Below are 21,227 nucleotides of genomic sequence, written 5' to 3'. Positions count from 1 at the left end.
TTTCCCTAAGGATCTCTTCCCTCATAGGCTTTTTTTTGTTTTGTTTTGTTTTTTTGTTTTTGTTTTTGTTTTTTTTTTTTTGTAGTATGCGGGCCTCTCGCTGTTGTGGCCTCTCCCAGTGCGTAGCACAGGCTCCGGATGCTCAGGCTCAGCGGCCATGGCTCACGGGCCCAGCCGCTCCGCGGCACGTGGGATCTTCCCGGACCGGGGCACGAACCTGCATCCCCTGCATCGGCAGGCGGACTCTCAGCCACTGCGCCACCAGGGAAGCCCCCTCATAGGCTTTTAGTATCTTTTTTCTATAACTTGATGAATGTACTTATAAAACATAAAAGTGGGTTATTTTTTTTTCAGTTATGCTCCCAAGCATAAGGGAGAAAATCAGGATTAGATAATATTTTTTCATCAAACAGCGCAGTTGGCAGAAATGAAAGTTACTCCCTTTTTTAGTTAGAAATTCCTCAGCTTCCCCCTTTCCCCTATTGCTTTTTTTAAAAAAAATTATTTATTTATATTTATTTATCTTTGTCTGCACTGGGTCTTTGTTGCTGCGCGCAGGCTTTCTCTAGTTGCAGCGAGCGGGGGCTACTCTTTGTTGCGGTGCGTGGGCTTCTCTCTAGTTGTGGCGTGTGGGTTTTCTCTTCTCTAGTTGTGGCGCGCAGGCTCTAGGGCGTGTGAGCTCTGTAGTTGTGGCGCAGGTCCAGAGCACTTGGGCTCTGTAGTTTGCGGCAGGCAGGCTCTGGTTGAGGCGCACCAGCTCAGCAGTTGTGGTGCACAGGCTTAGTTGCCCCATGCCATGTGGGATCTTAGTTCCCCGACCAGGGATCGAACCCGCATCCCCTGCATTGTAAGGCTGATTCTTTACCACTGGACCACCAGGGAAGTCCCCACACAGCTATTTTTTAATAACAGCTTCCTTACCCTGTTTGAAAGTATTTTAAGGAGTCAGAGATGGATTTCTAGGTTCAGAGTTTGAGCTTTGGCAACAGGAACTGGGATTGAATCCTAGCTTTTTGTTAGATGTGTGACCTTGAGTAGGTTAGTGAAAGAGCAGCTGCCGTTGGCTTCAGCATAGTTGTCCAGAATGTTTAGTTGCTGCAGTGCTCGTTGTGGTTTTCTTCATCATTGAACTGCCTCTTGATTTAATCTGAGTTGGAAATCAAGAAAAATATTTGACGTGCCAACAGTGCCTACATTTCTCTGCTCTGTTTGAAACCAGAAACAAAAATGATTTTCTTCTCTTGACTAGAGAACGTGGTGGTTTCGGTCGAGTTGGAGAAATGCCGGTGGTCTGCGTGTCACCATGGGCAGCACACATGCTTGTGCCCTTTGTATGACTGTGGTCTTCCTGGAGGTTAGTCCTCTAGGAAAGCCGGACACCAAAAACCAGGGCTACCTCTGCCCCACTGTTTCGGTGGGTCCTGTGGTCTGGTGCCGTGGACGTGGTGACCATTTGGAGGAAGTGAGCACGTGCAGTGGAAATCGAGCCTACCCATCAGTCCCCACTCCTTCCCTGGAAAGCATGGAGGAGTGAGGCACTGGTGGTCACCGGGCCAGCTGTGCTTGATCTGTAAATGAGAATTAACTAGAGAATAATCTGGAAAGCAGTCCTTTAAACTGGTTCCAGTAATATTCGTAGACTCTGACATTTTTGTTTTCTCATGAAAACCTTTTAACCTTTATGCTGTCCTGATATAGGAGCAAATCTGCAGAAGATGCCAGGAATTATTTGGAATTTGAGGAATTAACTGTGAGCCAGCTCCTGCTTTGTCTAAGGGAAGGAAACCAGAAGGTGGAGAGACTTGAACTTGCCCTCAAGGAAGCCAAAGAAAGGTATGAAATAGGCAACGCGAAATATGCATACATTGCTTTTTTTTTTTTTTAAGAAGATATTGGGGGTAGGAGTTTATTAATTAATTAATTAATTTTTGCCGTGTTGTGTCTTCGTTTCTGTGCGAGGGCTTTCTCTAGTTGTGGCAAGCAGGGGCCACTCTTCATCGCGGTGCTCAGGCCTCTCACTATCGTGGCCTCTCTTGTTGCGGAGCACAGGCTCCAGACACGCAGCCTCAGTAGTTGTGGCTCACGGGCCTAGTTGCTCCGTGGCATGTGGGATCATCCCAAACCAGGGCTCAAACCCGTGTCCCCTGCATTAGCAGGCAGATTCTCAACCACTGCGCCACTAGGGAAGCCCCATACATTGCTTTTTTAACAGTTTTATTGAGATATAATTAAGATACCATACAATTCATCCATTTGAAGTGTACGTTTCAATTTTTTTTTTTTAGAATATTCACAGAGTTATGTAGCCTTTACCACATTATAATTTTAGAACATTTTTCCTTCCAAATAAGCAACCCAATACCTTTTAGCACTCACTCCCCATTCCTCCTAGTAATTCTACTTTCTGTCTCCATAGACTTACCTTTCCTGGACACTTCATACAAATGGAATCATATAACATGTAGTCTTTTGTGATTGGCTTATTTTATTTAGCATAATGTTTTCAAAGTTTATCCATGATGTAGCATGTGTCAGTTCTTTTCTCGTTGCCAAATAATATTCCGTGATGTAACTAGACAACGTTTTGTTTATCTCGTCATCATTTGATGAACATTGGGGTTGTTCCCACTTTTTTCCCATTATGAATAATATTTGCTCTCAACATTCATGCACAATATTTTGTGTGGACATATCTTTTTAATTCTCTGGGTATATACCTAGGAGTTGAATTGCTGGGTCACATGGTTGCTGTTGAATATTTTGAGGAACTACCAAACTGTTTTCCACAGTGGCTGCACCATTTTACATTCTCACCAGCAGTGTATGAGGGTTCCACTTACTCCACATCCACATGAACACCACTGTTGTGTATCTTTTTGATTATGACCATCCTCGTGGATATGAAGTGGTATCTCATTGTGATTTTGATTCTGTTTCCCCAATGGCCAATAATGTTGGGCATCTTTTCATGTTGGCCATTTGTATATCTTCTTCTTTGCCCATTTAAAAAAATTGGATTGTCTTTTAATTATTGAATGGTAAGAGTTCATTAATATTCTGGATACAAGTCCTTTATGAGGTATATGGTTTGCAAATATTTTCTCCCAGTCTGTGACTTATCTTTTCACTTCCTTGATGCCATCATTTGCCAAAAAAATAAAATAATTTTGATCTAGTCCTGTTTATCTGTTTGGTTTTTTGTCCCTTCTGCTTTTGGTGTTGTATCTAAGAAACCATTGCCTAACCCAAGGTTACAAAGATTCACCCCCTGTGTTTTTTCCTAAGAGTTTTATACTTTTAGCTCTTACATTTAAGTCTGTGATCCATATTGAGTACATTTTTGTGCATGGTGTGAGGTAAGGGTCCAACTACATTCTTGCATATGTAGATATATTGCTGTCCCACACCATTTGTTGAAAAGATAATTCTTTTCCTCACTGAATTGTCTTGACACCCCTGGTGTAGATCGGTTGACCATAAATGTAAAGATTAATTCCTAAAGACTCAATTTTATTCAGTTGATCTATATGTCTATCCTTATGTCAGTACTACACAGTCTTGATTACTTTAGTTCTGTAGTAAATTTTGAAATTGGGAAATGCAAGTCCTCCAATTTTGTTCTTCTTTTAAAAGACTGTTTTGACTATTCTGGGTCCCTTGTTTTTTTTTTTTATGTAATTCTTAAGATAAGTTTGTTAATTTGGGGGGAAAAGCCAGCTGGGATTTTGTTAGGGATTGCATTGAATCTGGAGATCGATTTGGGAAGCATTGCCATCTTAACAATATTAAGTCTTCTGATCCATAAACATGGGTGTCTTTCCATTTACTTAGGTCATCCTTAATTTCTTTCAATGATGTGTTGTAGTTTTCAGCATACAGGTCTTGCACTTCTTTTTCAAAATTTATTCCTTTGTATTCTAGTCTTTTTGGTGCTATTATACATGAAATTGTTTTCTTAATTTCATTTTTGGTTTATTCATTGCTAGTGTAGAGAAATACGACTGATTTTTTTTTTTTTTTTTTTTTGCGGTACGCGGGCCTCTCACTGTTGTGGCCTCTCCCGTTGCGGAGCACAGGCTCCAGACGCGCAGGCTTAGCGGCCAATGGCTCACGGGCCTAGCCGCTCTGCAGCATATGGGATCTTCCCGGACCGGGGCACGAACCCGTGTCCCCTGCATCGGCAGGCGGACTCTAAACCACTGCACCACCAGGGAAGCCCCTACAACTGATTTTTGTATATTGATCTTGTAGCCTGCAACCTTGCTGAATTCATTTATTAGTGCTAATCATTTTTTTAGTGGATTCCTTAGGATTTTCTGTAAACAAGATCATGTCATTTGCAAAGAAATAGTGTTACTTCTTCCTTACCAACTAGGATTCCTTTTATTTCTTTTTTTTGCATAATTGCCCTGGCTAGACTTCCCATACAGTGTTAAATAAAAGAGCAGAAAGTAGACATCCTTGTCTTGTTCCTGATCTTAGGAGAGAACGCTTTCAGTCTTTCACCATTAGGCTGCTATTACCTTTGTTTTTCATAGATGCTTTTATCAAGTTGAGAAGCTCCCTTCTATTTCTAGTTGCAATTTTTATCATGAAAGGGTTTTGGATTTTGTTAAATGCTTTTTCTGAGTCTATGAAGATGATTGTATGGGTTTTTTTTTTTTTTAATATTTACCTTTATTTTTTTGGCTGTGCCAGGTCTTCACTACAGCATGGGGGATCTTTTTAGTTGTGGCATGCGGGCTCTTAGTTGTGGCATGCAGACTCTTAGCTGTGGCATGCATATGGGCTCTAGTTCCCTGACCATGGATCGAACCCGAGCCCCCTGCATTGGATCACAGAGTCTTAACCACTGGCCCACCAGGGAAGTCCCTGTATGGGTTTTTTTAACCTCTATTAATATAATGTATTACATCGATTGATTTTCCAATGTCAAACTAACTTTTCACCCTTGGATAAATCCCACTTGGTCATGACGTATGATCTTTTTTATATGTTGCTGGTTTGGATTGCTAGTCTATTGTTAAGGATCTTTGCATCTGTATACCTAAGGGGTACTGGTCTGTAGTTTTCTTTTCTTATGTTGTCTTTGTCTGGCTTTGGTATAAGGGAAATACTGGCCTCATAGAATGTGGTATACACACGCACTTTAGGATAAAATTTATTTACCTCATAGAGTTGTGAAGTCAATGAATTTCTATGTATGAATGAACTTTTTATGAAGGCAAAGTGCGAAATCACATAAGACGGGGGAGATAATGCAACAGTTTTAGGGTTCCACTGATTGCAACATTTATAATAAATATACTATAAATAGGATATATTATAATATACATAAATATATTATGTCTGAGACATAATTAATTCTCTCAGACATTATAAATGGCTCATTAATCTTAAAATTATAGCACTATAAGAAGCACTTTCTAACTGAAGCAGTTGAAATTTTTAACTATAAGATCTGTTTTTAAAATATGAAGCGTAAGTTATTTATTCAGAATGAGGATAACCTAGAATATTCAGTGTTTGTCCAATGACTTATTTGATCGTCAGCTCTTCTCAGAGGTGAAAAGGTATGATAGCTATGAATCGTAGGTTTTTACCCCATATCCTTACTGCTGTCCCTTAGAAAAGTTCAGAGGTTAACTTCCAGGAAACTAGTACCATGTATTCTAATGGAGTAAAATATTCATCCTGCCTTTTTGACAAGTCCCAAAATCTAGTAATAATGCACAGAAAAATAATTAAGTAAAAGCATTCTTTTTACACCTTAATAATTCCAGCCAATTTTTAAAGGGAAGATGTTTTACTTTGAAAAAGACCCTTAATAGTCATAAGTAATCAGTGTGTTTCTGTTTCATTGGCATGTTTACCCTCCTGAGTTCTGCACACCATTCTAAGAAGTCAAGTTTAGCCAGTAATTCATCCTTCCTCAGATAACATGATTAGCTTTAATAATAAAAGTGTAAACTTAGGAATTTTCTGATTATACATCCGGATCTTTCATATAATCTAGTATATATTGCCTACTTTCAAAATAATGATAGCTCTCTGTCTGGAGGTATAGCTTTTCAGATTGCAGCTAGGAAGTCAGGCCTGACTTTGAGATGGGTGTTTCCCTCTCTCACCCTGAGCTCCCTGTAAAGGACCCCTTTCTCAATAGCATTAAATTTCCATTTTGTGAGTCAGCCTTCTCACAGTATTTAACACCTGGCAAGTCAGTGATTGGTTGCCGAGAGTAATGTTCCCCATGTGGGTATTAGGATGACCTCCTGGCTAAGGTCGGACTGAAACCAAGAAATAAAATCACTGATTCCTGGACAACCTGGCTTGATTTACTATGTGGGATATGATGGAAAAACGTTCCAAGACCTAATATGTCTTCTTCTCAAATACATAAGTCAGTCTTCAACCATTTTCATGAGAAATAGGGGTAACAGACAGTTTAAAATTTACTCTGAAAAGTTTTAGGGATTTGTGGGGACAGCGGACAACAGACTTGCCTTTCTTCCACTGTTTGCCAGGATTCATATTTCGTGCAATTTGTGTCTTCTGAACAAACTTAAACTGACAGCCAGGAAGGAGAGAGAAAGTATACATGAAGTGTGACCCGGGATAATCAAGAGGTAGTAGGGAAAAGTCAGCCGAGATGAAAATTTGCCCTACAAAATTAAGTTGAAATTCAAATGTAGGTCAGAAGCCTGCGTCATATGTGAGTGGTGTGATAACGGCCCATCCTTCAACCTTGCACCAACCAGCTCTTGGCCCATTGATTTGCTTAGCTAGAAGCAGTGCCTGTGCACCAGTTAGGTTGGGCAGTTTGCAACAGATACTAATGCTGTTTGTTTATTTGTTATTATCACTAAGTTTTTAATTCTTTTTAAAATTTTTTTTTTTTCGGTATGCGGGCCTCTCACTGTTGTGGCCTCTCCTGCTGCGGAGCACAGGCTCCGGATGCGCAGGCTCAGTGGCCGTGGCTCACGGGCCCAGCCGTTCCACGGCATGTGGGATCCTCCCAGACCGGGGCACGAACCCGTGTCCCCTGCATCGGCAGGCGGACTCTCAACCACTGCACCACCAGGGAAGCCCCTATCACTAAGTTTTTTAAAAATCAGGTTTGAATTCACATAGTTTAAAGAATTGGTTCCACAAGCTTTTTTTTTTTTGCGGTACGCGGGCCTCTCACTGTTGTGGCCTCTCCTGTTGCGGAGCACAGGCTCCGGATGCGCAGGCTCAGCGGCCATGGCTCACAGGCCCAGCCGCTCTGTGGCATGTGGGATCTTCCCGGACCGGGGCACGAACCCGTGTCCCCTGCATCGGCAGGCGGTCTATCAACCACTGCGCCACCAGGGAAGCCCGGTTCCACAAGCTTTTTATGGAAAAACAGTAATTCTTTGACCAACCCCCCTCCACCCCCCACCTCCTTTTCCTGCTTCTCAGACAACCACTTGCAACATATTTAGCTGGTTCTTTTGATACATACTCCCATATATCAAGATTAAATTGCTACTTAAATTTTGTTTCCTATTTTAGACATAATCTATTGACCTGCCGCTATGAAGGATTAGGATTTAACTGCCTTTCACCCTCACCATTGTCACTCCACACACTTCCGGGCCCTTCTTCCCACCCCACTCCAAAACTGATTGTATTGACATTCAGTTAGGTCACTACTCAGTGTTTATTATCATTATGTGTGCATACCCACGCACACATACAGTTCTCTGTTGAGCTGTGCTCTATGCTTTGACCACTTTTCCTTTTTTATACTTAAAAAAAACTCTATGCAGAATTCCCTTTATAAAAATTTGCTTAGTTTCACCATACTCTTCTCCAGTGAGGAAATCTCAATTACATTCAAACGTGTTAGTAGTCTAATAGTTTTCTCTTGAAGACTTTTCTCCTGGAGTCAGCCTGGCTGTTATCTAGGTCCTGCTGTATTGCAGTCATCTTGGAATCTCCCTTTGTCATTGTCCTGTGGAATTCCTTCATCTCTACTGTGTTGGATCACCTGTTTCCTGAATCCAATGCCTTTCTCATTCCCTAAATATCTTTAAATATCTCCACTAACTTACTAAGAAAGAATATATGGGAAGGATATTTTCTGAGAACTGCATATCTGAAAATGTCTGTTTCTACCTTTTTATACTTAATGGATAATTTGGCTAGATATAGAAATCTGTATTGGATATAACTTTCCCTCCAAATTTTGAAAGCATTACTTCATCATATTCTAGCTTTTTGTGTTAATGTTGAAAAACTCATTGCCATTCTGATTCTTAATCTTTTGGTTTAAAACTTCTTTTATTTTTCCTCTCCCCCAAAGGTTCTTTGCTCTGTCCCAAGTTTTCTGACATTTCACATGTGCTTTGGTGTGACCTTGTTTTCATCCATTTGTTCTGGACATTCTTGGCCTCTTTCATTCTGCAAACTCATGTCTTTCAGTTCTCGAAAAATGATCTTGAAATAATTCAGGGATAATCTCTTATCCTCGGTTTTCTCTGTTCTCTCATTCTAGCACTACTGTTATTTTTAATTGGACCTCCTGGACCAGTCCTCTGACTTTCTCAACTGGGTGTTCCTCTTTTCCATTTTTCTCTCTCTCCTTATCTCTTTCTCTCCATCCCCTCTTCACTCTTGCTCTTTCTCTTCTTTCTGTTACATTTGATCAACTTTCATCTTCTTTGTGGGGCGGGGGACAGTTCCTTTGAATGTTCCTCTTCCATTTTATTATGGTGGTAATATGTTTCCTTCTGTCCCTAAGGATATTAATGATAGGTTTTTTTTTTGAAGTTTTTTTCCCCTTGGCATATTCTAATTTCAGTAAGTTGTTTTATTTTCTGGTTTACTTTGTCTGTTTCATTTTAAGGTTTTCCTGAAATGTCTGGTAATCTTTACTGTTTGATCAGATTTAAGACTGGGGGGTTAGATGCTGATCAAAGTGCTGTGTGGGGCTTCCCTGGTGGTGCAGTGGTTGAGAATCCGCCTGCCAATGCAGGGGACACGGGTTCGAGCCCTGGTCCAGGAAGATCCCACATGCCGCGGAGCAACTAAGCCCATGCGACACAACTACTGAGTCTGTGCTGTAGAGCCTGTGAGCCACGACTGCTGAAGCCCACACACCTAGAGCCCATGCTCTGCAACAAGAGAAGCCACTGCCATGAGAAGCCCACACACCGCAACAAAGAGTAGCCCCCGCTTGCCGCAACTAGAGAAAAGCCTGCACGCAGCAACGAAGACCCAATACAGCCTAAAATAAATAAATAAATAAATTTATTTAAAAACAAAGTGCTGTGTGCATGTGTAGGGAGATCTGGCCGGGAGGTTTCCTTGGGGAAGTCTTATGTCAGAAACTTTAAATCTTTTCCTTATCCTGATCAAATTCTCCAGAGGAGACTTTTCCAGTCTCCTGTCTGAAGGGTACTTTTCTAGATGCCAGCGTTCTGGAGATGAGTAGGAACAGAAGGCTGAGGGTCTTAGTATTCTGTAAGTTCCCCTCTTTTCAGTAGGGAACCCAAACCCTCAACTCTGATTAATGACTCTGAGTCAAGAGACCCTTTATTTTATGACCTTCTAGTCATTCTTAAACAAGTCCCAACTTTATCCCCATGTCCAGAGGTACCTGGTGTCACTGATTCCTGAGCCTTTGGGGTCCCACAGTATGAAGTGGGTTCCATCGTGGCTCTCCCTACTGTTGGCTCAGATCCAGTCCTCTTGGGCTATCTAGTCAGTTCTCACTCATACCTAATGCTTCCCAAATCTTCTTGCTATTATTTCCTCTCCCTTTCTCTTTGTTCTTGTAGGTGTGTGGCTTTTAAAAGTCATTTTAGTGGCATTCAAGGTGGGAGAAAAATTACATGCGTATATTTAAATCTACCGTCTTTAACCACAAGTCTCTTTATTTCATTTGTATCGGGATGGCTTTCATATGATTATGATTCAGTGTAAGAATGTTGCTATATTTGTTTGTTTTCAGGACCTCATAAACTTATATGGGTCCCAAAAAACAAGTCTTTCCCTCTCTGCCGAATCCTTATAAAGGGACACCCACTCTCATGTAGCACATATGCATGCACATGTGTACAAACATAAAAACACAAATTTAAAAAATATTTCTGTGCATGACAATGACGTGAAAAGAGGCAGTATTTTTCAGTGTTCAAGATAAATTATACATATCTTATACCTCCATGTGCATTCATCCCTTAAATCAATTCTAGCCAATATCAGGTTGAAAGCAAAACCAGAGCTGATATAGAGAATGTGAAGAGATTTTGAAAACATTGATCTTTTATCCAGATTTTGAACATTGTTCTTTTCAGTGCTTCCACAATTGTTTTTCCTCTGGAAGCCAAAGAGAAAGTAACTTTTCTATATTTAATTTTTCAGAATTTCTGATTTTGAAAAGAAAGCGAAGGATCATTGTGAGATTGAGACCCAGACAGAGGGGCGCACAGAACAAGAGAAAGAAGAGGAGAAAGGCACAGAAACTGTGGGTACTAAGTGTCTAAGACTGTTACTACACCCCCGATGGACAAAGAGTAGTGCAGGTGCTGGAGCCACGTCTTGTGATGTGTTACTGGCTTTAGCAATAGAGAAATAATTTCCATGTTGAATATTTTCTATTTCTCTCATATTTCCTTGTCCTGATCTGAATTTCATTCATTGTAAATTGTACTGAGATGTATTCCTGTCCTAGTGATTCTAAGAAATCACGTCTCTCTCTCTTCTTGGCTGATTTTCTCTCCAGAATTCCTAAGTGGACAGGCCCACTAATTGAGAAAGGAATTTTGTCCAGCTTATAATAAGATCATTTGAGGATGTGACCCAGAAACGTAAGGTAGCATTGAAAGACCTTGGTTCTATGCCACTACTTGTTTGAACAAAATACTATGAACAAAAAAGGCTCATTTTTATATACATGCTCATATACATTTCTGTTCTGTGGCAACTCAGAACAAGAGACGTGCCTTGTAGCCTGCAAACAGTCCGAAGCTTGGGGAAAGGTGATGAAGGCAGGAAGTTGTAAGACCCACAGTAGCCCGTGAGAAGGCATTTACATAAAATACTTTAGCTAATTTATTTATTCAGCAAATATATATCAAATGCCTACTGTATGCCATGCTCTGGGCTGCGTCTCCTACTTTCAAGAGAATGGAGAATATTTTAAAAACTGAGATGAAGAGAACACCTGTGAGTCGTAGTACCCTGTTGACTAAAACTAATCGATAACTAATAATAGAGAAGTACTGAGACTTCCATGGCACCATAAAACTCACTGACAAAAATTCTAGAGCTGCCAGGGAAAAGGCAGTACAGTGAAAATAGTTGAGTAAACTAGAAAAATAAATCAGCCAGGGAATATGGGCATGAGTTGCTAGCTGGATAGATTGTGCTTTGACATCATTGTGACCTATAGTCCCTTGAACTATGATCAGGATTCTTTTTTTTTTTTTAATTTATTTATTTTTGGCTGCTTTGGGTCTTTGTTACTGCGTGCGGGCTTTCTCCAGTTGCGTCGAGCAGGGGCTGCTCTTCATTGCAGTGCACGGGCTTCTCATTGTGGTGGCTTCTCTTTGTTGTGGAACATGGGTTCTAGGCATGTTGGGCTTCAGTAGTTGTGGCTCACGGCTCTAGAACACAGGCTCAGTAGTTGTGGTGCACGGGCTTAGTTGCTCCATGGCATGTGGGATCTTCCTGGACCAGGGCTCTAACCTGTGTCCCCTGCGTTGGCAGGCAGATTCTTAACCACTGCACCACCAGGGAAGTCCAGGATTCATTTTAATCAAGATAAAGACATTATCACAAGTGCATCCAAACTGATCAGTTAATGATCTATAATGAAGCAGAGTTGTACCCAGATCTTTTTTTTTTCCATACAAGATATTTGGGGCGTTAATTGCCAAAAGTTTAATCAATTCAACAGTCTTATTTAGACACCAGTGGTTCACACTGTTTTCTCACAAAGAGGTTCATTTAGCCTCTGATAAATGCGTGTTTGTGATTGCCTGGATGACAGGTTGGAAGTGAAGTGGAAACGTTGAACCTTCAGGTGACAACCCTGTTTAAGGAGCTGCAGGAGGCTCACACAAAGCTCAGTGAGGCTGACCTAATGAAGAAGAGACTTCAGGAAAAGTAAGAGTGAGATGAATTTTATCCTCCTTCGAAAAGTGTACAGTTTTACAAAATACGTTAATATACAAAAATATAGTTTTATTACTGTTTTACTGAGTAAAAGAAAAAGAGACCTAATTAAAATATGAATTCAGAAAACACTAATGTTCAGGTTAATATAGAAACATATTAGGAAGTCCTTGTAGTAATATGGGGGAATGGGCCCAAGGGACTCTGATTCTGCTGTTTGGGGACATTTGTTAAGCGTATATGAAGACCTGGAAAAAGCAGTGAGCCAGACTTCCTGTGACTTACGTGAGCTGACAACATTGATGTGAACCAACATAAAAGCTACAAAGGGCAAGAAGAACTTGAGTGAGATTTACTTAGGAAAAAAAAATTGATTTTCAGTCAGTTATGAAGTCTAATTTATAAATTGGGAGAATTTTGCATTTGCTTGTTTCTCTTGATGTAAGAAGTTATCCCAAATTTAGGAAAGGTAAGTTGATGTTGTTCTTTTGGATTAGTTAGCAAACATATTTCCAGCCCAATATACAAGTGTATGTTTCCATGGAGTTACACTGACCAAGGCTGTACAGTATTAATGGTTATCTAGTACATCATAGCAGCTGATGCTAAGGACTTTGGATAAACAGACCTAAGGTTGAAATATGGATCTACCCCTTATTTGTGGTATTGCCCTGGACAAGTTATTTATTTAACCTCTCTGAGTCTCAGTTTTATCATTTGTAAACTGTGTGTCATAATTCTGACTTTGTATTAAGTAAGCTAATGTTTAACATGCTTTGCGTTAATGCCTTGCACATAGCTATCAATGGTTTGTATTTGCTGTTATATTGAAGATTTCTCTCTGATCTTTAAGAGGACTGAAAGCATTTCCTTCTCCCCTATTGAATCTTTGTCAGAAGTCATATTTTTTATGCTTAACAGAGCCCATAGTTTTAAAAATACTAAAGATATCCATGGATCACTATATGAGAAGCACCTCTAGCCAATTACTAGTTTGGTCTGTATCTAAACCACAGAAATATATTTGCATGACTAGTTGAAACAATTACTCCAGGTAGACAGTAGCTTGTGTGATCTTAGATCTGTACTTGTTTATGCTAGGCATAAGGGTTCAGAAATATTACTTACTTCTAGTAAAGAAGCAGGGAGGATAAAATATTTAATTTTGTACTGTTAAATTTTTGAAAAATGTAATCCTAAAATTCTTTGCATTTTGCTACATAATCTGGGGATTCGTTTAAAAGCCACTGAGAAATGAAGTATTGTTTTGTCCTCATGAAATTTTGCTCTTTCTTAGATGTCAGGCCCTTGAAAGGAAAAATTCTCCAACCCCATCAGAGCTGAATGAAAAGCAAGAGCTTGTTTATAATAACAGAAAGTTAGAGCTCCAAGTAGAAAGCATGCGATCAGAAATCAAAATGGAGCAAGCAAAAACAGAAGATGAAAAGTGAGTATGCTGTGACTGAATGGCTACTTGCTAAAAGAAGATAGAATAGCTCTTTTATGCAGATCGGAATCAGGATTTAAGAATAAATTTAAAATTTTTTCTCTTTTATTTATTTGAAGGCGTACTAGTAGACTTTTCTGAGGAGATAAATGTTAAGTTTTATAATAACAATTATGAAAATTATTTGTAATCTATCTTGATTGGGGAGGGGGGAATTGTTTTCTTTGCAAGTAAGCACATGCTAGTAGGTGGTGGGATGATAAGGGTGGGAGGGAAGATTTTGTCACCTGAGTGTTCAGAAGAGGGTTGGGAGGTAAGACTAAGCTTCTACGATATTTTTCCCAAGATTCCATTTTAAAATTTCTTTCTAAATAGGTCCAAATTAGCCACTCTACAGTTGACACACAACAGGCTTCTTCAAGAATACAATAATGCACTGAAAACAACCGAGGAACTAAAAAGAAGAGAGGTACTCATAGGAAAAAAATTACTTTCATAGCCATTTAACATTTTATGTAAATATCTAAAGTAGTTGTGCTAATCCTTAACTAGGTCTGGTTTCAAGGGTTGTTTTTCCATTTATAATTGATTTCTTGTGTCTAAGTGTTTATAACATTTTATAACTCCTGATATTCCACACATGTATAATGTGCCTTGTGTACAGAGGTGATGTGCATGTCCTACGGTCGGAGTACAGTTTTAGCATTTTTATAAATAAATTTATTTACTTATTTATTATTTATTTTTGGCTGCATTGGGTCTTTGTTGCTGTGCGCGGGCTTCCTCTAGTTGCAGTGAGTGGGGGCTACTCTTCATTGCTGTGCATTAGCTTCTCATTGCGGTGGCTTCTCTTGTTGCAGAGCGCGGGCTCTAAGCACGCAAGCTTCAGTAATTGTGGCACACAGGCTCAGTAGTTGTGGCTCGCGGGCTCTAGAGCACGAGCTCTAGAGTACGGGCTCAGTAGTTGTGGCGCATGGGCTTACTTGCTCCGTGGCTAAGCTTTTAGCATTTCTAACAGTGGATGGGTTTGTAGGAGAGCTGAGCCTGGGCTCCTACATGAGTAATGACTGTATAGTGAGACTGCTGCCTGGAGCTATCACAGGGCTAGCTTGCCTGCTGTCAGTGAACTTGAGGCCCTGGACTTATCCGGCTGCATCTTAAATTATTGTAATAGTAATAGTAATAATGCCCCCAGAATGGTGTGATAATTTAAACACCATGGATAGAGATGTCAGGTGATAGATGTATTAATTAACCCGATGGTGGGAATCCTTTCACGATGTATATGTATATCAAATCATCACGTTGTACACTTTAAATATTTTACAATTTTATTTGGCAGTTTTACCTCAATAAAGCTGGAATAAATAAAGACCATGGGAGCTTTGAATTAGAAGGGGTCTTTGAGTTTATATTCTTAGAAATATATTTTCTGTTTTTCATTTACTTTTACTAGAATATTGTTCCTCTCTAGGACCTAGTAAATTTTTAATTCAAACATTCCACTGACTTCATAAAGTTAAGAGTAATGTGAGTGAAAGAATAGGAGTATCAGCAACTTATACCCGCCCTGAGATAGGGTTTGCTATTATCTCCCTTATTTTAGTGTTTTCTTTTTATAAATCACTATTTTAAATTAGGAAATTATTACCTTCAAGCTGTAAATTAAGTGCATGAAAGTTGTTGAATAAGTTATCACCGCTGATTACCAGAATAGTTTAGAGCCAGTCATTTTTTAAAAAATAAACCTTCATCTAATATTTTACTAAAATAGGTTGAATTATTCCAAAACCATATCTAGAATAAGTTTGTCTTTTTCAGTCGGAAAAAGTGGATAAGGTGGTGCTGCAGGAACTGAGTGGAAAGCTGGAACTGGCAGAGAAAGCCCTGGCTTCCAAGCAGCTCCAAATGGATGAGATGAAGCAGACCATCGCCAAGCAGGAGAAGGACCTGGAAACCATGGCTGTTCTCAGGGCTCAGGTAGGCTTCGTTCCCAAATGTGAGCCGAGGCAGGCCAACCCCGATTATATTCTCTAACAGGAAGGTGATAGTGCTTAAAATATCTTTTGATTTTATACTATTTCCACCAGTATATTTTTAAAAACCGTTTTACCGAAGTATATCACAGGTGGAAAGTGCACCACGCTTTTAAGTGTATTACTCACTGAATTTATCCATTCTACAGTTTATAGACAGCTGGATTATTTCCAGCTTGGGGCTTTGTGTTTAATGTTGCTCTGTCATTCTTACGCGTGTCTCTTTGTTCACCTGTGCATTCATTTCTGTTGGGTACACACCTAGGAGTGGAATTGCTTGTTCATAGCGTATGCATGTTACCCACCTTTAATAGATAATGCCAAAGAGGTTTCCAAAGTGGACCAGTTTTCACTCCCACCAACAGAGAGTTCCTATTGCTCTATATCCTTACCCATACTTGTATTGTCAGAATTTTTAACCATTCTAGTGGGTTTATGATGGTGTCTCATTAAATCTGCATTCCCCTGATGGTATGAGAGTGAGTACTTTTTCAGATGTTTACGGCCTTCTAAGCATCCCCTTTTGTGAAGAGCCTGATCAGGTCTTTGCCCAGTTTTCTTCTGGTTTTCTGGCTTTTTCTTCAATTTATAGGAGTTCTTTATATATTCCACATACAAGCCCTTGCCAGTTATACTTTTTGCAGATTTCTTCACTCTATGATTTGCCTTTCCACTCTCATGAAGGTGTCTGTTGAATGAAAATTCTTAATTTTAATGCAATCCAGTTTATGAGTCTTTTTATTTATGATTATAGTACTTTTTGTGTCCTGTTTTAAAAACTTTCACTATCTCAGGGCCATGAACATATTCTCCTATGTTGTCTTCTAAAAGTTTTATGGTTTTGCCTTTTACATTAAGATCTAAAAACCATCTGGAATTAGCTTTTCTATATGGAGTGAGGTAAGGGTAAAGATTCATATTTTCTTCTGCATGAATATCCTGTTCATTTGGCACCATTTATTTAAAAGGTCATCTTAAGGACTCTGCTGCCCTCTTTGTCACATATTGTGTCCAGGTACCCACGGGTCTATTTCTGGATTCTGTACTGTTCCATTGGGCTATTTGTACATCCTTGCTCTGGTACCATACTTTCTTATTATAAAGAATCAAATGCTTTGATATCTGGTAGAAAGTCTTCCTACCTCATTGAGATTCTTCAAGAGGACCTTAGGTTTTCCTTTTCTTATAAATTTCAGAATTCGCTTGATATTTTCTACACAGAAAGAAAACCCTGGGATTTTGATTAGAATTTTATTAAATATATAAAAATCAATTTGGAGATGATTGGCAACTTTACATCATTGACTCTTCCAGTCCACAAACATGACATATCTTCTTTAATTATTTTCAGTCATATTTTTAATCTTCTTAGTAAAGATTTTGCTCATCTTTTATTAGATTATTCCTAGATATTTTCTATTTTTTTGATATTTTCTATTTTTAATGATAGTTTTATAAATAGCATTTTTTAAAACTTCATTTTCTAACGGTTGCTGCTATATAGAAATACAATTGATTCCTAATATTGACTTTCCATGCAGTAAACTTACTCAACTCACATTTTAATTCTAATAATACTTCTAAATATTCCTTTGGACTTGGTACACTAAGATCAGTTAAATAATGACAGTTTTTTTTTTTTTTCCTTTCCAGTTCATTATATTTTTTTTCTTTCTTTTTCTTGCCTTATTGCACTGGCTGGGACCCCAGTGCAATGCTGTGTAACAGTGGAGAGAGCAGGCAGCCTTGCCTTGCTCTTAGTCTCAGTGGCAGTGTTTCCAACATTTCACTGTTGAATGTGTGGTGTTTGGTATAGGCTTTTCATGGGTATCACTTACTAGATTAAGAAAATTCCCTTCTCTTCCTTGTTTGCCAAAAATGTTTATTTTGAGTGGATGCTGAATTTTATTTAGGAAATGTTTTTCTTCGTATAATGATATAATTAGATAATTATATGCCTTTTTCCTTCAATTTGTTAATGTGGTAAATCACACTGATTTTTAAAATATTAAACTTTGCCTTTCTTGAATTATCCTCTGTATATATTGTTGGATTTGGTTTGCTTATATTTTGCTTAGGATTTTTGTTTCTATATTCTTGAGTAAGATTGGCCTAGAATTTTCTTTCTGCTCATGTCCTTGTTGGGTTTGGATTTCAGGGTTTTACTGGCCTCATAAAAACAAGTTGGGGCACATTTCTTCTTTCACTGTTCTCTGGAAGAATTTGTGTACAATTGGCTGGTTGTGACTGTTTTGGCCCACTTTTCATACTGTGGGTGGAGTCCTTAGAGAAGAGTTTTATTAGTGAACATACATCCTGCCTGAGATGTAAAATCACCAAAAAAGTGGGGGGAAACCTTTTTTTGTTTGTTTCTATTTTGTTTGCTTAATTAAAAGTGGGATCATGCCATACATTTTACACTACTTTTTCATTCATGATATATCTTGGATATCTCTCCATGTTATTACTCACAGCCATATGTAGTTTTTTTTAACAGTTGTATGGTGTCCAAAGTGTACATTGCCATGACAGGTTTAACCAGTCCTCTATTAATGGACCTGTAGGTTGTACCAATATTTTTGCTATTATCAACAATGCTGAACTGAACATTCTTGTATCTGTGTCTTTGTGCACTTGTGGAATCTCTAGAAAGATACAGAAATGGAATGGTTGGGTCATTGGATATGCCTGTTTTTAAGTTAAATAAGTATTACCAAGTTATCTTCCAAAAATGCATAATGAAAATTATTCTCTTACCAGAAGTAGATGAGAGCTCCTATTTCCCCACATCCTTGCATCACTCTTTTAAATGTTTGCCAATCTGAAGAAGATAAACAAATTATTTGTAGTGTAACAATGCCAGAAGTTTATTATTCCCTATATACATACTCAGTACCAGCTGCCCAGAGTGGCTGGCCCAGTGAAATATGGAAGTGGTTGACTGAACTTATGGTTTTAGTTTTATTTCGACAGGAATAGAATTTCAACCTGAGCTCTTTAAGGCATTTCCTTTGTTTGTGCATGATACTGTAGTCATGTACTTTTGCCATGTTCTGTACAGAGACATTTGTTTTGATGGATACTCTTGTTCATTCATTCAACAACTCTTTTCTGAGCACTTTATGTCAGACACTGTTCTCACTGCCGGGGATATAGGAATGGACAAAACAAAGGCCCAGTTCTTACTGGCTCAAAGCTCATAACTGATGGAGGTGAGACTCTAACTCAGATTTAGGTCTGACTCAAAAAAAAGCCCATAATCTATCAATGATAACCATAAAATGTTGGATTACTCACAAATGGCAGAAGTCCCTTAAAATGATCTATTTCATACTTTTTTGGTAACTACAGTGTGATTAGAATATTTAAATTTTTATTAATTTTACTTTTTAAAGTAATGGATAAAAATTTGTATCCAAGAAAATAAATAAATAAATAAATTTGTATCCGAGAACCACTAAATTTGAAATGAAAAACCCAATTTTAAATATAGGAAGTTAAAAACTGGTATTGAAATAATGCTCAATTCACTATTAAGGCATTCATTTTCACTTTATAATTTTTGTAACAGTGAAGAAATTACATATTATGGCATATTTACTTTTTTATAGGTAACAAATTATTCTCCAAACGTAGCAGCTAAAACAACAAGCATTTGTTATCTCACACAGTTGCTATGGATCAGGAATCCAAGAGCAGCTTAGCAGGGTGATTCTGACTCAGGGTCTCTCATGAGGCTGCACTCAGGATGGACTGAAAGATCTATTTCCAAGATGGCTCATTCTCATGGCTATGGGCGGGAGACCTCAGTTCCTGACCGTGTGTGCCTCTCCATAGGGCTGCTTGAATACCCTCATGACATGGCAACTAGCTTCCCCCAGAGCAAGTGATCCATGAGAGAACAAGGCAGAAGCCATGGTGTCCTTTATGACCTAGTTTCAGAAGCCACACACCATTACTTCTGTAATATCCTAGTGGTTACACAGGTTGGCCCATTCATTGTGGGAGGGGACCACATGAGGGTATGATTACCAAGAGGTAAGGATCACTGGTGCCATCTTGGAGGCTGGCTACCACTGTGGAAAGCAGTATGGTAAATGGAAGCGTCCATGGTACATGGGCTTCAATCTGGGTTCAAATGCTGGTTTGAGCACTTAACTAATTTCCCCAAGATTAAGAGCTATTAAATTTATAAATGTAAGATGAGCATAGCAATTCTGCCTTCCCAGGATTTTGGATAAGGAGGAAATAAAATGGTCAATAAGGGCACCAAACATAGGACCCTGCAGATGTTTGGAAGTCAATAAATAGCATCTATTTATTGTTGTTATTTTAAATTTAGCTTAAGGCCAGCCTTCATAAATATACCTGACAGGGTAAATAAACCATTTACCATATTAAGCTAGTGCTGAATATTATTTTTAAAAAAGAGACCAGAGAATTTTACTGAGCTAATGGTACACACAGTATTTAAACTACCTATATCTATGTAATTGCTGGGCTCTGATAGTTTAAAGCACGCACACATACACACACACACACACACACACACACACACACACACACAACTTGTGTCTTCTATTTGAAGGTAGTTGGAAAGTCATGGTGATTACACTGGTTTCTAGCAGGGACAAGTACCTGTTATTTGCAAGGTACAAATATGTTACAGGATGCAGCACTACCTCTTCACCTTATCAGCAGGTGAGCTGTAGAGAATCCACATTTGTCTAGGTGGTAACTTCTGTCTCTTTTTTTCCTCTAACAGATGGAGGTTTATTGTTCTGACTTTCATGCAGAAAGAGCAGCAAGAGAGAAGATTCATGAAGAAAAGGAGCAAATGGCATTGCAGCTGGCAATTCTGCTGAAAGAGAATAATGCTTTTGAAGATGAAGGCAGGTGAATGAGGGGAAGACTTAGAGCACATATCACCCCGTCTGTGGGAGAGGTGACCCACAGTGTTTCCTAATTTGAGCTATAAGAATCGCTCTGGGGCTTCCCTGGTGGCGCAGTGGTTGAGAGTCCACCTGCCGATGCAGGGGACACGCGTTCGTGCCCCGGTCCAGGAAGATCCCACATGCCGCGGAGCGGCTGGCCCTGTGAGCCATGGCCGCGGAGCGGCTGGGCCTGTGCGTCAGGAGCCTGTGCTCCACAATGGGAGATGCCACAACAGTGAGAGGCCCGCGTACCGCAAAAAAAAAAAGAATCGCTCTGAGCACACTTTGCCTGACGGTGTCCCTAACACTTAGTTTGCCCTGCAAGGCCTGGCAGCACCTTGTGGGAACCTGATCGAGTTCTTTTAGATAAATTGTAAAAACGTGACATTATATGTTCCGAAGTCATATCCTGCCATTGTCATGGATGAAATATTCCTAACACTTTAAATAATTCTGTAATGTTTTCAAAGAAAATACTGCTAAAATTACTTCTATCTTTAAAATTCTCATTTTGATAAAAAACTGAAATATTAAGGAATAGAAAATAGAAAACTACAGAGAATAAAATAATACACACCAATATGTATCCATCCAGAATCGATAGTTACTAATATTTTCTTCAAGTATATATATATATATATATATATTTTTTTTTTTTTTTTCCCT

The 21,227-nt window shown here is 39.1% G+C and overlaps 1 protein-coding gene across 3 annotated transcripts in view; it reads left to right on the top strand.

Moving 5' to 3' along the window:
* The window catches only part of OPTN (optineurin), a 43,011-nt gene that overhangs the window by 15,640 nt on the left and 6,144 nt on the right, over positions 1–21,227 (top strand). For all 3 annotated transcript variants that reach the window (XM_024765584.1, XM_024765572.1, XM_024765580.1), the window contains 7 exons: positions 1,699–1,833; positions 10,390–10,492; positions 12,020–12,135; positions 13,442–13,591; positions 13,967–14,060; positions 15,413–15,571; positions 20,393–20,523. In XM_024765584.1, the coding sequence (XP_024621352.1) occupies positions 1,699–1,833; positions 10,390–10,492; positions 12,020–12,135; positions 13,442–13,591; positions 13,967–14,060; positions 15,413–15,571; positions 20,393–20,523 (888 nt within the window). The remainder of the gene's footprint in view (positions 1–1,698; positions 1,834–10,389; positions 10,493–12,019; positions 12,136–13,441; positions 13,592–13,966; positions 14,061–15,412; positions 15,572–20,392; positions 20,524–21,227) is intronic.

Source organism: Neophocaena asiaeorientalis, unplaced genomic scaffold (genome assembly GCF_003031525.2).
Source record: "Neophocaena asiaeorientalis asiaeorientalis breed wild unplaced genomic scaffold, Neophocaena_asiaeorientalis_V1.1 scaffold217, whole genome shotgun sequence".
Lineage (NCBI taxonomy): Eukaryota > Metazoa > Chordata > Mammalia > Artiodactyla > Phocoenidae > Neophocaena > Neophocaena asiaeorientalis.
The sequence above is the reverse complement of the archived record's forward strand: the minus strand, read 5'-3'. Positions and strand labels throughout refer to the sequence as shown.